At 46.3% G+C, this 25,420-nt stretch overlaps 1 protein-coding gene across 1 annotated transcript in view; it reads right to left on the reverse strand.

The window, feature by feature from the left end:
* Positions 1 to 25,420, reverse strand: part of ABTB3 (ankyrin repeat and BTB domain containing 3) — a 759,809-nt gene that overhangs the window by 41,073 nt on the left and 693,316 nt on the right. The window contains exon 12 of the mRNA XM_086921594.1: positions 7,044 to 7,149. Coding sequence (XP_086777720.1) covers positions 7,044 to 7,149 — 106 coding nt within the window. The remainder of the gene's footprint in view (positions 1 to 7,043; positions 7,150 to 25,420) is intronic.

The raw sequence follows: 25,420 nt of genomic DNA on the forward strand, positions 1-25,420 counted from the left end.
CCACCAAGACAAAAGCAATGCCATGGCTCAGAAACCGACACCATTCATAAGAGAACCAGAGAACCAACACTTTGAGACAGATGGCAGGAAATCACTGTAGGCAGGGTCAAAGCTAAACAGAGCAACAACCCATCACCAGACCCTGCAAGTGAACCTAGTTGACCAGGACTGCTAAAGATACAAGAGGACACCCACTGGGTACAGAGATCACTGACCCAGTATAGAACGAAGACTTAGAAGGACCTGAAGAAAGATGAACATGAGACAACCAGAGCACACCAGAAGGAAGCGTTGACACCCATAGCCATCCTTCAAGATCACCAATCACCATCTGAATGAACAGCTCATCAAACACAAGAGGCCAGTGGGTTTGAGTTGAAATTCAATGGTGATGAAATACAAACCTGAACCACGAGGAGCACAATTTAGGGAACACTGCCTGTTGCAGAGAGGGGGGCAAGATTGAGACAATTTGTAATAGCAGACATGGCATTCAGCTAATTTGGAACACACTAGGCCAGTATATGCTCTGAGCCACCAGCAAAGGAACCAAGGAGAAACCATGAATAGACCCTGAAAATAAGCAGGTTACAGAGAGACATGCAACTCCTCAGAATAAGAGGCGCAGCTGGAAGAACCACCACAATAAGCATATGCTATTGAAGGCCACCATGGAGATAAACCTTTCAAAGCACAATTGAGAGAACATCCCAAAAACACAGATCCAATGTTATTGTGGAATCCAAACCAACCATACATGTGTCAAACATAAGAACAGTGAACAGGGAACCCAAACAAGGTCACAATTGACTCTCTCACTCTTACCTACACTTATGCTCAGGGACTTCCACCAAAAATTGAGACCCAACCAACTCCACCAAACAATGGGGACAACCCCTCTGGGAACCTTGTCCAGCTCTAATTAACAGCAGAGCAGACTAGAAAATGTAGGGGCATGGGAGGAGTTTTGGGAAAAACTGTAGGCAGCATACTACTTGAGATGGTGAGCTATTAATTTCTAGCTGATGTAAGTGGCAGATGTCAACTCTAGGATTATCAAAGGCAGAAATCTATCCACTCAAGAACACGTGAGGCATAATCTGCTAGATGAATCATGGCATTCTTGGTACTGTACAATGATCTGAATCCTGATTGAAGGCAATCTATATTGTTATTTAATTTTATTAAATGAGCTGTTTCAGTTGTGTAGCTACAGAGCTCTCAATGGTCTTAGCTAGGAATGATTCATCGTTCTTCAAATCATCTAGGTCTCCACATCTTTTTTCCACAGAGTCTTTTTTTCAGAAGGGGTTTCATTTGACTATCTTAACACAATTAGGGAACTCACCTTGATCTAGAGGATGCTCAATGGGTTTGTTCAGCATAGTGCCAAGACATTAATTTGAGTACTCTGTGTTATATAAGTGTTGTCAGTCAATTAGTCATATTTGTAAAGAAAAGCCAAAGCATACTTTTCTTTTAGTTCCATTTGCTAATTTTCTGATTCCTTATTTGCTGGGTTGTGTGTGTAAACGTTCATAGGATATAACTAATATATACCAGACATAACAATATTCTACTTTTACGATGCCACCATTGGGGAGGCTATTTCCATTAATACTGTGTAGTGAGGTTGAATATCATTCCTCAACATGGGCCTGAAGAAATTGTTGATGGGCTGTTCATATGAATAGTTCATCTTGCTTCTGAGATATTTCTGGCCTGATCCCCAGATCTAACAGCCGCGCGCACTGCATTGCATTTGGGGATGCATTGCAGGCAACGAAATTCGTTTGATTTATTTATATGTTTACTTACCTGCAAACCTCCATTATCCATACATTACTAACCCCCACCCTGCCCCTCCCCCTCCCCACGTCACCGCCCCGGCAGGTACTCCCCCACCGACCGCGGCTGAGATCTAATATGTACAGTGTAGACAATTGAATGTACAGTGTAGACAATTGAATGACTTTAGACCTTTCCCAATGGCAAGCAGAAATTTGACCAGATGTTTTGAATATGTGGTAAACAGAAGAGAGTGCATCTGTGCCAGTGATTACAAATCCAGTATAAGAGCCTTTACCATGGAGACCTTGACATTTTGTGTTATGCATGTGTAGGGATTCTAATCAAAATAATTTAACAGATAATACTATTCAATGTACTAACCTAGGAAGGTGGCACGGTTAAGCCTGCTTTTGCTGGGAATCAAATACATGATCTCAAAACATCGCAACATAACAATTTTATCAGCAGCAATCATTAAGCTCACTCAGCCATCCTGCCGATTTCAGAATAATATTTTGCAGCAATTGAATGTTTTCCACACAAAGGCAGTTCAAGCATCAAATCCATTTGATGCCCTTAAAATAACTGAAAAAAACAGATCTCTTAATTTATTTTGTTTGACCTCTACATTCAGATTGCTAATGCACCACGATTCATAAAGTAGCGAAACCATAAATATCGTGACACCAAAAAATTGTGTCAAAAATAATGATCACAAAAATATCGTTTTTCTATACATAAAAATGGTAAGTATAACAGTAATGACAAAATATATCGTTTAAACTAATATCGAAAAATATATACATAAATATATTTTTTTACTGTACATGTAGGTTAAATAAATAAAACTGAACTATTTTAACATATAACAAAACACATTAATATAAGGTTAAATAATATGTCTAAATATTATTTAAAATATGTATACATTTTTACTAATTTAAACAAACACACAAGCATATATATCAAAGAGTGTGTGTTTACATACATGTATATAATGTAAAACTATTTTAAAAATATTAATTTTAACTTATATTATAATTGTATAATTATTTTTAAATTTACCAATATAAAAATTATATATAACATTATGTTAATTATTCAATTGATAATTATGTAAATTGTGTAATTGTCATATTCAATTATATTTTAGGTGTGTGCTGTTTAGTTTATAAAGGTATAGGGTAGGAAGTTAATACATGTAAAATTATGTATTCAGTTTTAAACATTGTGCTTTATATTATGTAATGTGTTAATTGTGTTATGCGTTTTAATGTAAATTACATTTTAATTGTTGGCTGTTATTGTGAGAATATAGTGTGGTATTTTAATGAAATTAATATTTGTTTTAGTTTATAGTAATTACTTTAAAAACAATTATGCAATTTGTTTAATTTTTGTTAAAATGTAGATATATATTTTTACAATGTAACTATTTATATTTTTTGTTAAAATGTGTTATTTGTTTGAAGTAAACTACTATCTCTCTCTATTGTTGCACTGACTGGAGTGGGAATAGTAAATTTTACCCCATCTGAGTGGGAAGGTAATTAAGAAATTATTTTTGATAATTAATTATTAAAAAATAAATTAATTATACAGTTTACAAGCAATTACAATAAACAATTACATTTAAAAAGAACTGAAAATGTACAAACTGTATTAAAAATATTAACAATTATTATACAAACAATGTATGACATATACAATAAAACATATACTAAAGCCCGCACACCCTCCCCTCCGCTGACTACATCCTCCTGGGGGACTTCAACTTCCACCTGGAGAACAACAACGACTGCAACACCAGCACCCTGCTCGACAACCTCGCCAACCTTGGACTCAAGCAGCTGGTGTCCACCCCCACCCACCTCGCCGGACACACACTCGACGCCATCTTCTCATCCAGCAAAGACATCGCCTTCAGCCACGCCACAGAACTCCACTGGACGGACCACAGATGCATCCACTTCACCTTCAGAAGAACGACGATCCACCACCACCAGCAACAGGTTGCCCGAAGAAGCTGGAACAAGATCACAGCCGACCAGCTCGCCGCTTCCCTGAGCCAGCACCCTCCGGCCAGCTCAGCGAACCCCAGCCAGGCCGCCGACAACCTCTCGAAGTGGATTAGCAAATGCGCAGACAAACTCGCCCCTCTGAGGATCCCGCCCAGCAGACCCGGCAGTAAGAGAGCCCCATGGTTCACCGACGAACTCAAGAGCTCCAAGAAGAACTGCCGAGCCCTCGAGAAAGCCTGGAGAAAGGAACCCACGCCGGACAACAGGACCACCCTCAAGCTCGCCACCCGGAAACACCACTAACTGATCCGCATCGCCAAGAAAACGGCTTTCAAGAACCGACTGGACAACAACGCACACAACTGCAAGGAACTCTTCAACATCGTGAAAGAGCTCTCCAACCCCAACGCCGGAAACAACGACATCACCCCATCGCAAGACCTCTGCAACTCCCTCGCCTCCTATTTCCACAACAAGATCGCGGACATACACAACAGCTTCAGCACTCAACCGACGCACGCCACGACCGCAGCAACGCCACCCACCACCACCCTCCGCGCCTGGACCCCGGTCAACACCGAAGACACCGTCCGCATGATGAACTCCGTCCACTCCGGATCTCCGACCGAACCCTGCCCTCACCACGTCTTCAACAAAGCCGACGCTGTCATCGCACCCCACCTGCGGGACATCATCAACACCTCATTCGACACCGCCACCTTCCCCGAGAGCTGGAAGCACGCCGAGCTCAGCGCTCTACTTAAGAAACCTACAGCAGACCCCACCGAACTCAAGAATTACCGCCCCATCTCTCTACTCCCGTTTCCAGCCAAAGTCATTGAGAAGACCGTCAACAAACAGCTGGCCGCCTTCCTCGAGACGAATGGATCCCTCGACCCATCGCAGTCCGGATTCCGTGCCAACCACAGCACCGAGACCGCCGCACCGAGACCGCCCTCATCGCCGCCACTGACGACATCCGAGCCCTGATGGACAACGGAGAAACAGCGGCCCTCATCCTCCTAGACCTCTCCGCGGCTTTCGACACGGTCTGCCACCGCACCCTAGTGCAGCGCCTCAGCAACGTCGGAATCCAGGAGAAGGCACTGGAATGGATCGTCTCCTTCCTCGACGGAAGAACACAAAGAGTCCGCCTACCACCGTACAAGTCAGAGGCCACCGAAGTCATCTGCGGCGTCCCTCAAGGATCCTCACTGAGCCCTACTCTCTTCAACGTCTACATGAGCCCCCTCGCGGCCATCGCACGCCAACACAACCTCAACATAATCTCCTACGCCGACGACACCCAGCTGATCCTCTCCCTGACCAACGACCCCGCCGCCGCCAGAGCCAACCTGCACGAAGGGATGAAAGACGTAGCCGAGTGGATGACGATGAGCCGCCTGAAACTGAACTCAGATAAGACGGAGGTCCTCATCCTGGGCTCCTCGCCCTCCGCCTGGGACGACTCCTGGTGGCCCCCCGCCCTGGGCACCGCACCCAAACCGACGGACCACGCACGCAACCTGGGTTTCATCCTGGACTCCTCCCTCTCCATGACCAGGCAAGTCAACGCCGTCTCCTCGTCGTGCTTCAACATCCTGCGCATGCTTCGGGAGATCTTCCGGTGGATCCCCACAGAGACCAGGAAGACCGTCACCCAGGCCCTCGTCACCAGCCGACTGGACTACGGCAACGCACTCTACGCCGGAACCACCGCCAAGATCCAGAAGAGACTCCAGCGCATCCAGAACGCCTCAGCCAGACTCATCCTCGACATCCCAAGACACAGCCACATCTCCGGACACCTAAGAGACCTGCACTGGCTCCCGGTCAACAAGAGAATCACCTTCCGCCTCCTTACCCACGCACACAAAGCTCTCCACGATCAAGGCCCGAGCTACCTCAACAACCGCATCAACTTCTACGCTCCCAAACGCCACCTCCGATCTGCCAGCCACGCCCTCGCCGCCGTCCCACGCATCCGCAGAGCCACTACAGGAGGAAGGTCCTTCTCCTACCTGGCCGCCAAGACCTGGAACTCCCTCCCGGCCGACCTGCGCCTGACCCAAGACCACCTCTCCTTCAGGAAGAAGCTCAAGACCTGGCTGTTCGAGCAGTAGCGGCACCCCCTCCCCCCCAAGCGCCTTGAGACCCTACGGGTAGGTAGTGCGCTCTATAAATGTCCTTGATTGATTGATTGATTGAAACTAAATACAAATAATTAAAACAATATTAATTATAATATTTTTGTAAACGATATTAATAACAGACAGATATGTTAACATCAATATTACTTACCTTATAAAATCAATATTTTTTTCATCGATATTCCTGCTTCATGATATTAGTGGTTCATGATATTAAAAATGTGATATTTCTGCTTCTCAATATTTCTTACCCAATATTTTGTCCAATACCACACTCCACGTGGTTATTCTGAATCTTCCACTCACTTTTGCTAGAATATTTATTTGAAATTCTTTCACTGCACCCTTTGTTGCCATTTTTTCTACTATGCTCTTCCCACCACCATAACATTTTCCAAACCTGTGGTACCCCTCCTTCCCATCTCACTCAGCTTTGTTGAATTACCTAATTTGTTTGCTGCAATTTAACAGACTATAAGGCATTCGTAAATTCCTTGTGTAAATTGTCCTTGTGTTATTTGCTGCCTCTGAAGGATGCTGTAATTAAAGGGTGTGCAATTTGCACCATAGTCTGTGTTGCTCCCTAATCTGCACATGATTTTGTGTATTCCAGGGTTTGAACTGCATACAATTTGCCCAACGATTTCCTACAGGCTTTGCGTGACTCATATTGTGGTGTTAATTCCTACATTGGGTGCATTTTTCACCCAATTTGGACTCCTTTTAGGAATTTATTACTGAATCCTAGTTAAGGTCCTTCAAGACGCTCATGTCCCCCTTCAGCATATCTATCATTCGGTATCAAATGTTTAAATGCTTGGATAGTGGATCAGACCGCCTCCCCCCACTGTCACTTAGTTACATTGGCATCCTAGTCCAGATTAATTTACATCTGATCTGTGAGCCTCCACATGGCCGTTCCACAAAAACCATGATGAAGGAATTCTTCGCAGGATCAGAGACCACCAGATGACTATGCTCATTGTTGATGCAGAGAAGACAAGCATGACATGTATTAGCTGGAGGGTTTGGGTAATCATGAGTGTGGACTATGTGGTGGGTACTTTAGGAGCACACATACCTAAGCGAGATGTCTGCTTCCGCTTGATTTCGGTTAGCTTTGGGATGGGATAGGGCCCGTAACACTGCGCAAAAATCACCGACAGCTGCTGGCTTATTACCTCGTTCTGGGGAAAAATTAACACACAACCATATCAACAGTTTATCCTGGGAAATACAATTTTACAATTTTACATTTCCATTAATATGTGCAACAACAAATAAAGAATTCAACTGTAAAAGAAATAAAACATGAAATACTATGCGCTGTAGTGCTCTGTGGAAAAATGGTATTGTTAAACATTACTACACACTCCGAACATTTACTGAAATCCAAAAGTATCTTAAGTAGATTTTCAAATGTTTTAGGTGCATGACTTCACGTTTACAGCGAGCCTGATGAAAAATGATTACACACAATATTCTGGAAAGTAAAATACGTGCTTCCTTCAAACGAGCAGTGCTTTTGAAACGTGATGAACCCTCCTTGGATACAGGTCAAATCTCCATTTCCTAGGCAACAATGCTATCCATAACAGTAATAAGGTCTTGGCGTGTGCGTTTTCCAGTATTTCAATTTTGTTTTCGATGTAATATTTAGTGCTAGTGGCGTTCGAAGATGGTTTTGGCTCTATTAGTTTCAGAGTGGTTTGTTGTTACTTTGTTTTTAGTCTAATTTATCCTTATCCCAAGATGTAGTTGTGGAGTTTTATAAAGTTCACCAGGAGCATCATTACGAAGCCCAGAGAGAAGCGGGACTTCTAATGTCTGCGTCATTATTAGTATGAGGGCCTCAATATTCTGGGACTGTTGTGAATATATGAGGTTAATAGTATGCAAAGAAGTGTTTGTGCGAAGAGAATGCTCGAAACACTTGGTGAAATTTATAACTAGGGCCAATGGAATCATTGGACTCTAATGCTGCGGCATTTTCCGCATAATTAGGGATTTACAGCACTTGTCACACAACTCACAATCTTCGGCATAATTTGCAGATTTCTAAAAATAAAAGTGTCTATAACTGAAACGGATCTGCAGTTACTAAAAAAAACACTGCAGGCGGTGCAGAGCAGTCAAAGCATTTGCACACATTAACTTGTCAGCTTTTATCGACTGATCGCTGTGATCTGGTATTAAACTGATGATAATGAGGTGAAATAATTACTCAGTGTTACTGTGTATAAAAAGGCCAACATAGTGAAATAATGCAGCCTCAAAATGTGCTGCCTTAGGCTACACAATCTTCCTTTTCTTGCGGGATAACTCATTAAATCCGGCCACGTCATTTGCTACTCTATTGACGCATAATTCCAGGGGACCCTAGATACAGCCTGTACCATACCAGGTGGGTAAATGTATGCTCGGAAAGGGTGAAAACATACTGATTTACGTACAGCAGCAGCAACCAGTCATCTTTATACAAAGCATCGGTGCATGTGCTCTGGTCTTATGCAGTGCCGGCCTGGCTGTGCTGGCCTGGCTGCCAGGTGCCTTGAGCTTAATATAGATGGATTGTGCACTCTCTTATATACATTGATCTAACTCAATACTCAAGTTTTAACAAATTGTGGGGCATATTATCAACAAGTAGCGATATTTATCGCTAAATAGGCTTAGCGACCAATTTTTTATCGCTGCCTATCGCTGGATATGTTAGCGGAGAAAACATGCTATTAGCAACGTTTTTTTCCATCGTGCTAAAATATCCAGCGATAGCGGCGAAATGCGTGAATATCGCTGAGAATACAGCGATATTCACGCATTAGCGACGAAATGCTCTTAGCCATGTTATCTACCTCCCATTGGATAACATGGCTAAGAACTGGTCAGGGCAGGTGTTAGTATTTGGAGATATTCGCGCTTAGCGCGAATATTTCCAACGCTACGCCTGCCTTGCTAATAGGCGATAGCGACGTTAGCGACTGCTTTCAGTCGCTAACTGGTTGGGTACGCCCACTTTGCATGTCATTAGCGATAAACATCGCTGACATGCAAAGGGGGCCCCAAACCGCTCGCTTTCGTCTAAAAGCTGTCGCTAACATAGAGAGACCAATCCTATAAAATTTACCTAAAATTAAATTTTACAATGAAATCAATTGCAACGGTGATGGCCTTGAGCTGCCACCATAAGGGGACACACAGTGACCTCCAGCATGACCCGTACCTGGGGGAGAGCCAAAGTCACAACACATATTTTCTGTGGGACTCCAAGATTCAGGGGAAGAGCACACCGTGCCTCGTAAAACAATGGATTCCCAGCTCAGGAAGACTTTATTGGGATGAATAATATTTAGCGATACGAGAATTCAGAATTGACTTTACATGTTTTTTTGTGTGCCACAAATCAGTTCTGCAATGAGCGATGCACACCGTCGAGTATTTGTGGAGGCTGCCCCCTCGCTTTTGAAGTGAAGTACTGCAGGCGAGTTAGGGACATCATACGGTTTTCATAACTGTCGCCGAGACTCATTAGAACAGAACTAACAGCCAGCTGCAAAGGGCATTTATAACTCTTCCTAAATCATTAACGCCTAGTAGTATGCCAGGCTACATCACTGAGCTGCAGCAGAGGACTTATAAATTTAGTACAGAGGTCTTATTATCTGTAGATGGATGGCACTGAGCCAAAACTGTTTCCTGCATTCTAAGCTTACCATGAAAAGAGAAGCCAAGCCCTGCCTGGAATATTTCAGTGCCAGCATGGCGACCATTTTCAGCATTGCTTCCATGAACGATTGCACTTCATAGTGTGGTTTGTTTTTAAGCCACAGAAATAAATGGGCAGGCTTTGGGGAGATTTAAATGGGATATTTCTTCCATCAGATCACCCAAAAGGAAGTTTTCTTGAAGAATATATAATGATTTCCCCTATCTTTTGGCATTTTGAATTCAAATGGACTCAGGGGTTAATGCAATCTCTTCCTAACCTTTAAAGGAAAAGCACATTTCTATTCGAAGAGCATGAGACCCGTCTGCAGTTTACAGTTTTTGAACTCTGTAGCCAGACAGAAGCAGCAGTGAGGGTCAGTGAGGTTGGTACGTCTCTTAGGGCATCTGGGTTTAGCAGTTACCAAGGTATATTGGAGGACAATTTACAGTTTCGGTGGTAAGCATAAAGACTTAAAGAGAGTTCTGGTGCGTTATGTTTTTTTCAGGAGTCTGATACTGGGAGTGAGTGACTCACTGAACTCTTCCAATTTTTCATTGTGATGAAATAAAAACATCTGTGGCCAAACGAGAAATAATGAAAGTACATTACTTTACTCTAAGGCTGAGTTAAGCAAAAGAAGTGATCCATTTCTGGACTGTAGTAAGGACAAAGTAACTGGAATAATAACCTTCAACAGTCTCACAATGACAGGAATCTCCTTCTGTGATCTAATGCAGTGTAAATCAATAATCGTTTGTACATCAGTAAAGGCTATATCACTCAGAACAATGTCCTTGTGTAATGTAATACAGGTTCATTATCACCAGACTAATGTTCTGTAATTTTACGCAAGGTCAAATAATCAGGTCAATATGCTTTGGCCGGTGGCGGCTAGCACAGGTAAACGCTGTAGGGCGGTGAGGCGGGAAGAGGGTGGTGTGGGGGATAGTGGAGCTCGACATTCAATGGGAAAGTGGAAAGTAAATAAATAAAGCCACTTACCTTGCGCTCACCGCATCGCTGAGTCATAGATGCGGCGAGCACAAGGTAAGTCATTTTATTTATTTATTTTCTTTCACTTTCCCGTCATATGTCGAACTCCACTAATCCCCCACCCCGCCTCACTGCCCCACAGCGTTTACCAGTGCGAGCCGCCACTGGTTTTGGCATTCTCATTCTGAGACGAATAATCCGAGATCATCTGTAATCTAATAAATGTTAGAGCAACTAGCACAATTTCTTGTACTCTAGTGAACATAAAGGATTCAAAGCTATTTTAATCTAATGCAAGGTAAATTGCTAGGAACAATACACATTAGTAATTTAATGCAGTATAAGGTAATCAGACTAAATCGGTGTAATCTAATGCTAGGTGAAGTCGCTGCAGTAGTAACTGCCCATATTCTAATGCAATAAAAGCCATCACCCGCAATCCAGTTTAGGCCAATGTAGCTGGAAAAATCTCCCTCCCCCATCTGATAAAGAGTTGAGTCATTTTGTACCGTTGTCAAGTAAATCAAAAAGAAATGAGAGTAGTCTTTTTTCTTAGTCTGCCATTTTCATGATATCTAAATTACAAAAAGGATTTAGGCAGTCTTTGAAGAGTTCAATTATAGAGATGTCTTGACAGCAAATCTGGACATGCCGAGGATTTAGAGACCCTTCCTTCAACAAACAAACTCATCCGACTATGCAAGGGAAGATTGTTTTCACTGGGCCCGTCACGGGCTCTGCAGGTCTTAAAATGGTACATAAATCCGGAGGATCTGACTGGCTGCTCGGAATGAAATATTCTGCTGTGTCAGTCATTGCATGAGGTCAGGCACTGAATCTTGCACCCTGAAAAAAGTTTCAGGTGGTGTAAGGTGGCAGGAGGGACGTCTTCTGACAGAACGAAGGATATGTGAGAATCCCAAGGAGCATTTTATACGACCCTGAAATATGAAAAACTACTGTTTGTGCCATGGGATTTGTAGATCCACCCATGGGATCATGGATCCTTCATCCCCTTACTAGGGCTTGTAGCCAACATTTTCGTTTTAATTGCAATTTTTCTTTTTTTGTTTGCAGTTTTGCAAATTTTGAAAAGAACAATTATTATTATTATTTTTTTTACAGTGCAGTGGCATATGCCCAAAGGCTATGATCGATGAAAGTGTGGGAGAGGGAGACTTGCACAGCTTCGTCAAGGACAGGCCCCCTGACAAAGCTGCACATGGCCAAAGGTTGAGCACAGATAATTAGGGTGGAGTTGGTGTTGTTGTAGGGTCAGGAGAGAGGGCAGGCCCTGTCCCCCGAGCCTGCACAGATGGGTGGGTTAGAAGGGGGGCTGGTTAAGGGCCCTGAAGGAGGCTTGACTCTGCATCTAGTGCTCGATTTGCATGCCGTTCTCTGTCTGCCTATACTACCTCTCTGCCTTTTGAATGTATGATAACCTCTTCTACTGAAGTTTCAGGATGCCCTCAGCACCAGGATGCCGTTAGGGCTGGTCGTTTGCACACTTCAAATGCCAATCACATGAAATCAAAGAATTCTTTATTTCAGTATTCTGCTTTGCTCCACTTTCTGCTCTCCTTGACTGTCCTGACCCAATTTACCACACTGTCATACTCTACTAACCTGTCCTGTTCTGCTTTACCTACCTCAGTATCCCATCATGCTCTCCTTCGGTATGTTGCCTGGGTCTACCTCAAGATGCACCTCAAGCATCAATGTTTTGCCCTGTTTCATCTCAGTATCTGATCCAGTTCCAGTTCTACTCTCGGCTGGACAGCACCACTCAGACCTGCTATCATCTCCAACGTCTGCACCCTAATCTCTTCACATACCTGTCCCATCCCACGTCACTGTGCATTCCTGTATTACCCACTGGGGCTCATCTGCTCCTCTTTCCTGTAATGCCTCACCCCTTTACTGTTCAGTCACACTCTCACCCACTGTCTGGCCCTGCTCCAATCCACCACTGTTTCCGGTGCTTCGACTCAATCCTGCCTCAATATATGTCACGGACTCGCCTGACTCTCCCTCGCCTTCCTCTATGTCGACTCCTTGTCTGCTTGCATACATTGAACCCTTTCTCCCACCTCACTGTCCCGCCTCTCTGCCCTAGGCTGCACAGCTCCCTCTCCTGCCTATCACCGTCCCAACCCATTCTATCCCACAGTCCTGCCCAGCTCCACTGCCCCGTACTACTTGACTTCAGTGTGCTACAATTCACTCTATGTCCTGGGGTGAGTTACAATTCTGCCCAGTTCCAACTACCTGCACTGATCTACTCCCCCTAACAGTACCGCCTACATTACCTCGCCCCACACATGGATTATTGTACTGTTTCCGTTCAGTACCATGCACGGTGTTGTAGTGTTGTTAGTGAGGGCATTCTAGACACATATATTGACTTCCTGTGACAACAGTCTCAGCCTCTCGCCTTTGCCTAACTTCCCAAATACACACAATGCAGCATACAGTAATAATCGAAACTGCAGCCAAGTATAGCCAAAGATATCTGCAATCTTTGCATTGATTTCTCACAAAGTGTACTAAAGGAAGTGGATCACGTGTTCGGAGTCAAGTGCAGGGCAGAACTGAGCTTGAGCATCATTGCGCTGGTCCAAGAGTCCTGCCTCCCACCGAGGCTGCAGAAGTGACCGGAGCGACTTATTTCATGACCAAAATGAGCTTCTCCCACAAGCTAATTCCCACCAACCATATTGGCACAGTGCTTCATTTGAACCGGTGGTTTCGGGTGCTCGGCACCGGTACTTTATTGTAAGCACCGGCACTTATGACAGTCTGCCACAGGGTGGCGCTGTTGGTCAAATTCAGACATAAAGACAACAGCTGCTTATTAATTCAATACACAATAAAACTAACCGATACTTATCACTTAGGCCGTTTTTATAGCTTTGAAGTCCTGGAATTGTCAATCAATCAATCAATCAATCAATGACATTTATAGAGCGCACTACATACCCGTAGGGTCTCAAGGCGCTGGGGGTGGGGGGGTGCCGCTACTGCTCGAACAGCCAGGTCTTCAGCTTCTTCCTGAAGGAGAGGTGGTCTTGGGTCAGGCGCAGGTCGGTCGGGAGGGAGTTCCAGGTCTTGGCGGCCAGGTAGGAGAAGGACCTTCCTCCTGTAGTCGCTCTTCGGATTCGGGGGACGGCGGCGAGGGCGTGGTTGGCTGATCGGAGGTGGCGTTTGGGAGCGTAGAAGTTGATTCGGCTGTTGAGGTAGCTCGGGCCTTGGTCGTGTAGGGCATTGTGTGCGTGGGTGAGGAGGCGGAAGGTGATTCTTTTGTTGACGGGGAGCCAGTGCAGGTCTCTCAGATGTCCGGAGATGTGGCTGGTTCGTGGGATGTCGAGGATGAGTCTGGCTGAGGCGTTCTGGATCCGCTGGAGTCTCTTCTGGAGCTTGGCGGTGGTACCGGCGTAGAGGGCGTTGCCGTAGTCCAGTCGGCTGGTGACGAGGGCCTGGGTGACGGTCTTCCTGGTCTCGGTGGGGATCCACCAGAAGATCTTCCGTAGCATGCGTAGGATGTTGAAGCACGCCGAGGAGACGTTGTTGACTTGCCTGGTCATGGAGAGGGAGGAGTCCAGGATGAAGCCCAGGTTGCGTGCATGGTCTGTCGGTTTGGGTGCGGTGCCCAGGGCGGGAGGCCACCAGGAGTCGTCCCAGGCGGAGGGTGAGGAGCCCAGGATGAGGACCTCCGTCTTGTCCGAGTTCAGTTTCAGGCGGCTGGTCGTCATCCACTCGGCTACCTCTTTCATCCCTTCGTGCAGGTTGGCTCTGGCGGCGGCGGGGTCGTTGGTCAGGGAGAGGATCAGCTGGGTGTCGTCGGCGTAGGAGATTATGTTGAGGTTGTGTTGGCGTGCGATGGCCGCGAGGGGGCTCATGTAGACGTTGAAGAGGGTGGGGCTCAGTGAGGATCCTTGAGGGACGCCGCAGATGAATTCGGTGGCCTCTGACTTGTACGGTGGTAGACGGACTCTCTGTGTTCTTCCGTCGAGGAAGGAGATGATCCATTCCAGCGCCTTGTCCTGGATTCCGACGTTGCTGAGGCATTGTACTAGGGTGCGGTGGCAGACAGTGTCGAATGCAGCGGAGAGGTCTAGGAGGATGAGGGCCGCTGTTTCTCCGTTGTCCATCAGGGCTCGAATGTCGTCGGTGGCGGCGATGAGGGCGGTCTCGGTGCTGTGATTGGCTCGGAAGCCGGACTGTGAGGGGTCGAGGGATCCATTCGTCTCGAGGAAGGCGGCCATCTGCTTGTTGACGGTCTACTCGATGACTTTGGCTGGAAACGGGAGGAGCGAGATGGGGCGGTAGTTCTTGAGTTCGGTGGGGTCTGCTGTGGGTTTCTTGAGTAGAGCGCTGAGTTCGGCGTGCTTCCAGCTCTCAGGGAAGGTGGCGGTGTCGAAGGATGTGTTGATGATGTCTCGCAGGTGGGGTGCGATGACAGCGTCAGCCTTGTTGAAGATGTGGTGAGGGCAGGGGTCAGTCGGTGATCCGGAGTGGATGGAGTTCATCGTGCGGATGGTGTCTTCGGTGCTGATCGGGGTCCAGGCGTGGAGGGTGGTGGTGAGGGGTGGCACATTTTAAAGAGTATGTTGGTTAGTAGTGTTTTGGTGCTGTCATTGGCAGATGTGACAGGGGCAATGGGCGGTGCAAGCTGCAGTGGCCTCATGGGAGGGCCCACGTACTTATCTCATTTAACAAATTAAGCGCTGCACTGGTAGCTACACCCACTGGGGTTGTGCGCCTGAGCAAAAACTTTTCTTTGCCCTATTTTGCTGCAGCTCTTTTAGCCCTCTGATTTCAGATTGCAGTGGTGGTGCATTACACTTGTATCTGATGGTTTTAAGCATGCTGATCTATGTTTACACGCCTCCTATCTCTGACTCTAATGACATCAGACGTGAGATATTTGTGTTGATTAGGACTATACCTCAAGTGAGACAAGTGAGCACAACAAAGATGAATGTGTGAATGAATGAAAACTGCTAAGGAGTGATCTCAGAAGGTACCCCAGTGATGGAAAGGAGAAAGACCAAAAGCCTGAAAGCAGATCAGTGAGGCAAGGGCTCATAAACTGCGGATCTTCAAACTTTGACAGAAAGAGGCGAGGTATCATTGACTACAGGGAGACCAAGAAAGGGATTTCAACAGATTTTCCAGAAGCACAGATGCTTGTCTCATATTCTCTCAGTATAGGATGGGAGGGACTATACATGGAAGATCATTAATACCCCGATGGGCAGTCCTGCGCCCTGCAGTGTCAGCACAAGCTATGGTCTTCACTTCCTTGATGGAAGGCAGTCTGCCATATTTAGAGTACCGTCTGCTAGGCAAGGGTCCCTCAAGCCTACATTGCACCGGCTAGTGCAGTAGACACAGTGAACTTTCCCAAGAGGGTCCCAGGTTTGTTCATCTGCTCGTCAAGGGATCTTGGTTACCAGAAACAGCCCTCCCCCCTACTTTCTGGGATGTTGTTGGAAAACTAAATGCTAATTGCTCTGATGTACACATTTTCTTCTCCATGTTCATGAGGGCATTAATTGATTTCCCTGCCTTACCTGCCATTCCTCGCATGGTCTGGGCAGGAACATTTAGTAACAGTTGCCCCACGCTAAATAGGGCAAGGCAACCCTCACTATGGCCCGGCTGCCAGATGGCGATGGGACGCTGTTCCAAAGGACTGAGCCGGTGGGGCAGCTGAGTCACTGTCGGTGCAATTCTGGAGCTACCTCCAACTCTACAAGGGCAGGAGACCCTGGGCTTGATGGGGTGGGGGAACCCCCAGTGCACAATGCTTGGCAAACTGGAAATGGCCCCATTGCATTTAACATCCACTGAACAGTACTAGTCGATGGTGACTACATGAGAAGAACACAACCGAGAGTATAGCCTTCAATAGTGCAGCAGGTGAAGTGGCACCAGGGGCCAGGGTTGTGTGCACACCAATTATGTCTACCTTTCACAATCAAACTTTATCTGGCACCCTTTCTGCACCCATCAGAACAACATCATGACATTCCATGCTACTCATATTTCCTTCTCATAAAAACGTAAAATGATAGGGACTCCACAATTCTCTGAAACATACCACTGTACCATTTATACACATTCTAAAACAGAGTAGGCAGAAGCAGCAGAACAGAGTATTGCTGGAGGCCTGCATTGTACATTATCTATTTAGAGATACGCTATCCAATGACGCAGTTCAGGTGTACGGCTCGTGCACACTTGAAAACAAAGCAGGGAGCTTTAGAGTAAGGCGAGAATCTCCCACGGGTTCGCGCGCCAGTGTTACCACTCACAGCCCATCTGCTGGAGCAGAAGCCGACGTCACCGGGCGAGGAGTCGCCATTGTAATCTGCAGCAGCCCTGATTAAAAGTCACTCCAGAGAGGCAACCTGGACGTGGTGATCTGCGTGCGCAGAGTCCAAAGCAATCACTGCTGACATGTTTGAGGCACCCTGGGGCGCGGCGTGGATCGACAGAGCCACAGAACAAAGCACGCAGTGTGCGGATGGACCGAGGTCCACCCGCAGCAGAAATAAATTAATAAGAGGTGATGAACAAACGGTCCCTTCAGACCTGGCTGGGAAACCTGCCAAGTGTCTGAGGCAAGCCTGTCTGAATCACAGCAGAGAGCGCTTCAGAGGAAAACACAATGAGGACCTGAGCAAATGACTAGACGAGGGAGAACGGGGGCTGCTGCAGAAGAGAACACAGGTCTTAACACAACCTCCTTGGGGCGCGCCCCTGCCTGTGTGTGGGAGGTGAACGCCTGGGTGCAGTGGCAGAAGGTTTTGTCTGCGCACACGCGCTCACAATAATGCAGCGACAGCTCGCCCTGCTTTGAACACGTGACTTTGTTCTCCTTGATATCAAATGTCTGCATGGTAATCAATCATCATGATACAAGGTCCTCAGTTATAGGATATAAGTTGTGCCTCCCAGCATCAACTTCAATCACGCATACATGGGTCGAGGATCGCCGGTCCACCTTCTAGCCCCAGAGACCCTTTATTGGGCAAATTCAGAGTCAGACAGGAAGGAGTGTGATCAAAACAACAGAGAGCAAAGAAAATTGAGTATGTTTCACTGCATGAAACATCACATACATTTCCAAAGTGATTAATAGAGAGCGCATTTCTGGTTTCCACAGGGAGAACCCACATACTATAAGGACCAGCGAAAGAGAATTTGGAAAACACACTGCCAAAAGTGAAATTAACCAATATACAGAAGTCTATCTATTGCATTCATGAGGCATTTAAGCATAGCACATTATGAACATACCTACAGGTGGACAACCGTACTTCCATTAATAGACACGGACATGGGTAGAGGGCTTAATGTCACAACTGGAAACACTCAACACAAAGAGGCAAAGCTATTTGCAAGTTCTTCCCTTAACCATTACCCAACAAAACGAGCGTGAAAATATATTATGGATTCAGCAAATGTTTTCAGTCTACGTATTGCAAAGGAAATGCTGTCGATGACGCCAAATCATATTACCATGCAGCCCGTCTCCTTATAATCAGTGATTGATGGTATGGTTTCCAGGACGATCCCGCCTACATGTCAGAGAGGCGGGCAATGGGAGATATCCCTATTCTTTCCTATTTGTACAGAGTCTATGACAGGGACTCTCTTCCCCCAGTCATGAGGATAGTTTAAAACCTCCGACGTTCCTCCCTCTGGCAGATAGGGTGGTGGGGCAGATTGACAGAATGGACGCCGCTGTGGAAGGGCTGCCTACTCACCCAGGTGGCAGCACTGGAGGTCTTCCACAAGTGGGACCTTATTAGGATCTCCACCCTAGGAGATGTTTGGTGTGGAACCGTACTGAAATTGTTCCAGACTCTACATATGGAATACCAGCTACACCGCAGCCAGTTTAATAGGTACCTTCAGCTCTGCCATCCACTGACCCCCTGCATTACTGCTCTGACTGTCCTCCCAGAATTCAATCAATTAGAGGGAAAACTCCATATGAGCTACCTGGGAGACCATAAAGTTGCCAAGATTTACCAAACACGTCTATCAAACCACCGAACACCTTTTTCAGGCCTTAGGGCTACGTGTGAAACAGATGAGGGGACTCCCAAGAATGAGGACTGGACAGAGGTGTTCGAGGCGCCTTGGGCAGCTGCCATTGCAGCCCGGCTCGGGCTGATTCAATTTAAGTACCTCCACAGGGTTTATTTTACAATCCATAGACTCTGGCATATGGGTTCAATTGCTTCCCCGACCTGTCTTTGGTGTGACAATGGGGAGGGCACCTTTATGCACATTGTGTGGAGCTGTGCTGAGTTACAAAGATTCTGGAGCAGAGTGACGGCCTGCCTAGGAGAGGTTCTCTCATGGTCGACTCCCATGGACTCCAAGCAGGCCCTTCTTCACCTCACTGATGGCTTGATTGGTAACAGATATAGACTACCTCTACTATTTTTGGGCCTAACCCTAGCTAAGTGGGAACTAGCAAGAGAGTGGAGGACTGAACCTCCCCCATCCCTGGCGGTTTGAAAGAAGGGATTAGACCATTGTATGGGTTTGGAATAGCAGTTTATAAGGCAAGGGAGGGGGGTATGTACGCAGGTATTTCCTTTTTTTCTTCTAATATTATTAATCATTGTATGGTTGTGTATTGGCCAGTCAGGCCTTATTTTTGTACGTATTGCAAAGTAAATAAAATGTGTTTAAAATACATATATATATATTTTTTTTCCAGGAATCGCAGCGCCCATTTCTTTTGCTCACACCTAAAAACAGCACTTACTCAAACCCCAAAGTATCTGTAAGGCCACATTTGTAAGATCTACAATGCATTGCCCTTTCTCTGCATCTTTCCACCTGTGTAGAGGAGAACTGGATATGGAAAGTGATAGGTAATTATAGTAAAGCCTATATCTGATATTACATCCCTGAGTCAAGCAGCTTAGGAGGACCTCACTCCACATGTTCAATTCTTATTGTTAACTAAGTAGAAGTAGAACAATGGCAATTTCGCTATTCAGAAAAATGCATATAAATTGATGCTCTGCGGGAGCTAAGCAATAACATCAGGAAAACAGTTTACATTAGCAACAATAAAACAGGCATCCCAAATTAAATGCATTAAGACAATAGAAACATTGTGCTCCAGATAAAAATTATTTATGAACAGCTCAGAACTGATCTTATTTTCAATGATGAACATTACCAATTTCCAATTCCCTATTTCCTGTGATGTGTAGACCCAGGGGAATGCATTTACTACTGGCTACAAGTTGACAACCAGCAAAAATCTCGTGCTAACTCAGCTGTATTTGACCAACCACAGATGCTGTTAGACCTGGCATCCTTGGCGTGGTTCCCCCTAACTTTTTGCTTTCAGACCTCTTGTTTTAGATGACTTCGTTTTTGCTAGCCTTAGGATTATTTGTAATATACCACTGCTAATCAGTGCTAAAGTGCTTACGCTCTTTCCCTAAATTGTAGTTACAGTGGCTTATCCATGAATGGCATATTTAATTTACATATTAACCCCTAGTAATATGCACTACCTTTGCCTGGGATCTGTAAAATAAATGCTACTAGTTGGGCAGCTGCACTGATTATACCCCCAATTAAGTAGCTCTTTAAACAGGTCTCAGGCGTGCCATTGCAGAGCCTGTGTGCTCAGTTAAACTGCCATGTCGACCCGGCAAATAAAACCTCTTGCCAGGCCCAAAACGTCCTTTTTTTAATACATATAAGTTGCCCCTAGGGTAGGCCTTGGAAAGCCCAGAGGGAAAGGTGCAGTGTATTTAAGAACCAGGACATATACTTTGAGTTTTACATGTCCATGTTGTGAAAAACGATTACATCTGTACAAGGCCTGCATCTACATTGTGATTACTGTATTACATTTTATAAGCATAATTTTTAAATGGGAAGATATAACTGGTTCATGTTTGGTGTCTCTGGAATCCTAATTTAAAATCCTAAAAATGATGAAGTTACATTTTAAATTACAATTCTGAAAATGCACCTTGTAGAAAGTTGGACATTTCTTGCCTTAGACATTTGGTGCCTGCAGCCTGCCCCTGATAACATGACTGGGTGTAGTTGGCAGTTGGGCATTGTGTATTATAGCTAGAAAGCCACACACAATTGGTGCATAAGTGTGGCTGAGTGCGTTATCCTGATAGGATGGGAGGGAGGACCCAGCCTCACTTACATCTGAGTAGGCAGTGTCCTGTCCCCAAACAAAAGGCAGCCTGCCTCCTGTTGGTAGTCTAAAGCCAGGCCTGGCAGGGCATCTTCAAAGGCATGTCTGTAGAGGTTTCTCCCCACTTCAAAGGCACAGCTGTGTATAAAAGAAGGGCCTCAGACACCCCCACTTCAGTACACTTCTGGACCTGTGAATACTCTACTAGGAAGGACTGCTGTGTTGCATAAAGGACTGCCACACTGATGGACTGCTACTCTGCTGTACTCATGCTGCCTGCTGCCATCTTGCCTGGTAAGAAGGCAATTTTTTCAGGGTTCTCCCTAAACTTTTTGCCTTCCCCATGCCTTTTTTTCTAACATGGTGTTGGTGGTTTTAGGACAATGGGCACTTTAGCACTGCTGTTCAGTGTAAAGTGTATGAGCTCTCTGTGATAAATATGGTAAAGATTGGTCTACACCTGTTTGGCATATTTAGTTTACTTGTCAGTCCCATGTAAAGTGGTATTTCATATACCCGGGCTGGTAAATTAAATGCTACTGGTGGGCTTGCAGCACTGATTGTGCCGCCCACCAAAGTAGCCTTTCAAACCTGTCTCAGGTCTCTCTCATTGCAGGGCCTGTGCGCGCAGTATTACTGCCGCTGTGACATGGCACCTAAAGTGTGTGCCATGCCTGTGGCCCTCCTTTTACAGCATGTCAGTCACCCCTAAGGTAGGCCCTAGCTAGCCCTATGGGCAGGGTACACTGTAGGTAAAAGGTAGAACATGTACCTTACATGTGTGACATGTCCGGGTAGTGACAACAAGCCATTTTGGTTTCTCACTGCTGTGAGGCTGCCCTCCCACAGGAATGCTTGGTTATTTCCTGATAAGTGTTTCAGTGGTAATTCCTGATATGAGAAGAGCAGTGTGGTCAAGTCTGGTATGGTTGGAATTGTAATAATAAATGCTGCGCAATGGAGTGCGCAGATTTATTTTCACAATTTTAGAAATGCCACTTCGGCATTTCTGTGTGCTATGTGTCTGCCTGCCTGATGTGGATTGTATGTCTGGCTTTGGAGTGATAGGGGCTGGTGAGGTGTGTGTGGCTCCAGGGAGGGCAGGGTGAGTCAGCGCTAGGCTGAATAGGGGATCTGCATTTGAAGTAGTGGGATGAGTAGTCTCCTGACCCTGAATAGGTCTATGCCTGCCTATGTGAATGCTGGTTCCGCCCAGCGAGTGGTGTCTGATGACGAGCCCCCACCTGACAAAGAGGAACCGGAGCCTTGACAACAAAGTGCTCCAACACCCCCAGAATCAGTTTAGGCTGGTTCCCCAAGCCCTGTGCCAGGGCAGAAAAAGCTAATGTTGGTATAAACATTGGGGCTGTGCCCCATGAAAGTGTTGTGCTTTTGTGCTTCCTTGTGACGTGGGGCTGGCTGCTGCTGGGACCCAGGAGGAACCAGCACAAAGGACTGCCTGCCTGCTGGAGGGCCCTGTGTGGTGGCCTGCCTGGGCCCAGCTATGCCCTTGAACTTTAAGTAGTTTTAGCGCCCTCTGAGTGCTATCTTTGTATGACCTAAGAGAAGAGGAGCACGTGGGCTCTGCAGCTTTGAGCTGCAACTTACTTAGAAGGAATCCCGACGTGGGGATTCCCCCACCTGGATGCAAGAGAAGCAGGAGCTCACCCCGCATTTTGTGTTTGGTGTGTGGGAGCACACCTCACATTTTGCCATTTGGAGCGGAAGCCCACCCCGCTTTAATGCATATTTAAAAAGGGGGTGCCTACCCTGCATTTGAGCTTCATTTTAAAGCGGGTGCCCAACCCGCATTGCACCGCAGAGAAAGAAGGAGCAGCCGCTGTGAGCCCGAGCATGGGCTCGTATTCTTCACTGCCGCAACCCAGTGCCAGTGTCTGGTTGTGGGCGGAGTTGCGACTGGAAGAGTGGTGTCGGAAGGCGGACCGGAGCCTACCCCGCTTCCCAGGGCATCTCGGGCCCAACGAAGAAGATCGGAGAACCCCAGAAGCCAGGAGAAGCCAGGCAGCGTGCAGAGCTGGACGAGGCACTGTGCCGGTGCCCCTTTCCTCGAACAGAGAAGGAGACCGGAGGAGTCTACGTGCAAAGCCCCGGTGAGTGGGGGCTGAAGGGGGAGCCGAGTTGGTGCTCCCTGAGGCACTGTGGTGCCGGTGTCACTTTCTTCCCAGCTGACCCGCCTGTTTGCAGGTAGCTGCACTGTGGGGGGCAATCTTTTGGCCTTGAAAGCCCCAGTGGTGTCTCAGGAGGCCCTACCGGGCCAATGGTGATTACACAGCTGCCCCAAGGGTGAGCGTGCAGCTGCAATGAGAGGTCCCGGTGGAGGAGGATCGCCAGATGCCCCATTGGTGCCAGCGCACATTTTGTTTGCCACAGATGCATCACGAGAGAGAGCAGGCAGCTGCAACATTTGGCCAAAGTTATTTTAGGAGGCCCAGAATGGGTCTTTAACGGCACGGTGGTGCCAGTGCCATTTTCCTTTGGGGGCATTTTGGTTGGTGATCATAAGGGAGTGAGGTACACTCCCCCACCCCCAACGCATTGTGCATCTTGGCTTTACTGCTTTTGCAGCTCTAGGGCTAATTGAGAAGCCCTATCTTCGCGCCCTGACATTCTGGACAGAGGGTATTTTGAGCCCAGTGAAAGGCCAGTTGGCCTGGGGTCAGTTCAGTGATTACGCTAAGGTGCTTTGTGCACTTTATGGGTGTACCGATAGGGGGCAAGGCCCTAAGGTGATGTAGGCACCTGGTCAGTGTACTGTGGCGCACTGCTGACTTATGCATAATGTGTTTTATGCTTAATGTGATGATTATGCTAATGTGAAATAATGCTGAGTTCATTATTGTACCAGTAAGTACTGGTTGCTTTACTACTTACCTGTTGAAATGGTGATATGACAGTGATCCGATTGGCCCTGTCCTGTATATAATCCCCTGTAAATTATTGCCTGGTGCCAGTTGGCACAGTGTACATATGTGGTTATGATCTAATGTGTTTATGATAATACAAAGGCTATTTTTAATATAACCTTGTGTGGAGTTTCTTCTGTGGTGTGCCTAGTATGTTGCTGCTGTGTGAGTGTGTTGCGCAAATGCTTTACACATTGCCTCTGGGATAAGCATAACTGCTCGTGCCAAGCTACGAAGGGGGTGAGCAGGGGTTATCTTTGGTGTGTACATCCCTTGCCCTGACTAGAGTGGTGGTTTCTGCCTGGCTTAGGCATATGCCCTAGCCAACTAGAAACCCCATTTCTAATAACCTGCAACTCTTGTACCCAGATCCTAGAGTGACTCTCTGAGCTAGTTGGCTGGCCTCCTGATCTGAAGCCTTAAGGACATAACAGGCTTCCAACAACCTTGCATCTGCACCTGAACTCTACCATCTGTGAGTCTACCATGCCAAGTGGTGTCACCCCAGTTCCGGACCCTTTGAGGGTGGGCCTAAGGTGATGCATCGCTTCTGCTGCATGGATTCGGCCCGGAGCAGAAGGTCCGCATTACCCTTGCATCTTAGTAGCCGACTCATTGGTGCGGCGCACCTCCGACCCAAGTCCTCACATTCCTCGTCTACGGCAACTTGATAATGACGCCTTGCAGCTCATTGCAACCAACATATCACCTTAGCTGCACACCACATCCTCGATGCCTGACCTTCACATCACAATCCCTGTTGACGGGATCCTCATCGATGACACAACAGGACCTTGCACTGCAGCTGTGCTGCATCTTGGAACCAACGCATCCCATTGGCTGTGCAACTCTTCTTTAACTCAGATCCATGCAATGTCCCAAACCAGGATTCAAGGTACTTTGTTCAGTGGGCCTAACTGGGTCTCTGTAGCCATCCCACGCTCTATTGTGCTTGGCCTGAACTTGTGACTTTGTCCCAGTCTTGTGTGACCAGAAATCCCTTGTTGGCACTTTGTGATGTGTGGCACTATTTCACCCTAGAACGTTAAAATTCAGTATCTCTGGTTCTACTAATTGGATTTTGGTTCTTTTGGCTTTTTTATTTATTAAAATATATTCTAAGTCTGGTTTGGGATCTTTTTGCTGGGTGTTTTCACTGTTTTACTATTTGAAGTGTCCCATAAATACTTTGCACGTTGCCTTCAAGTTAAGACTGACCATTCTATGCCAATCTACCAGAATTTACACAAGAAAATTTGGGGTTTCCAAGTGCCTTACCCAAACTAGAATTGCAGAAATGCAGTTGCTGCTTGACCGGGGCTCACACCCCAGCCAACCAATAACCCAATTTCTAAGAGTTGCATTTGCCAGCAGGTGTCATTATCACATTCTGAAATATGTGCTTATCTTGTTGCTAGAAGTATCTTCTATTTAATACTATCTGTAAAATTGGCACTCTTACTGGAGCAAGCAGTACTTTGTCCAAATGCCACATCCCAACACATTACACAAAAACACAGAAAATCTCATCAGTGCCTGTCACAGTTCAAACAGGGTATTTTACTATGCAATGAGAGTATATAAAGAGAAGTGCCTGGCAATTAGATATCATTATCTCCAATCCC

Source organism: Lissotriton vulgaris, chromosome 1_1, assembly GCF_964263255.1.
Source record: "Lissotriton vulgaris chromosome 1_1, aLisVul1.2, whole genome shotgun sequence".
NCBI lineage: Eukaryota > Metazoa > Chordata > Amphibia > Caudata > Salamandridae > Lissotriton > Lissotriton vulgaris.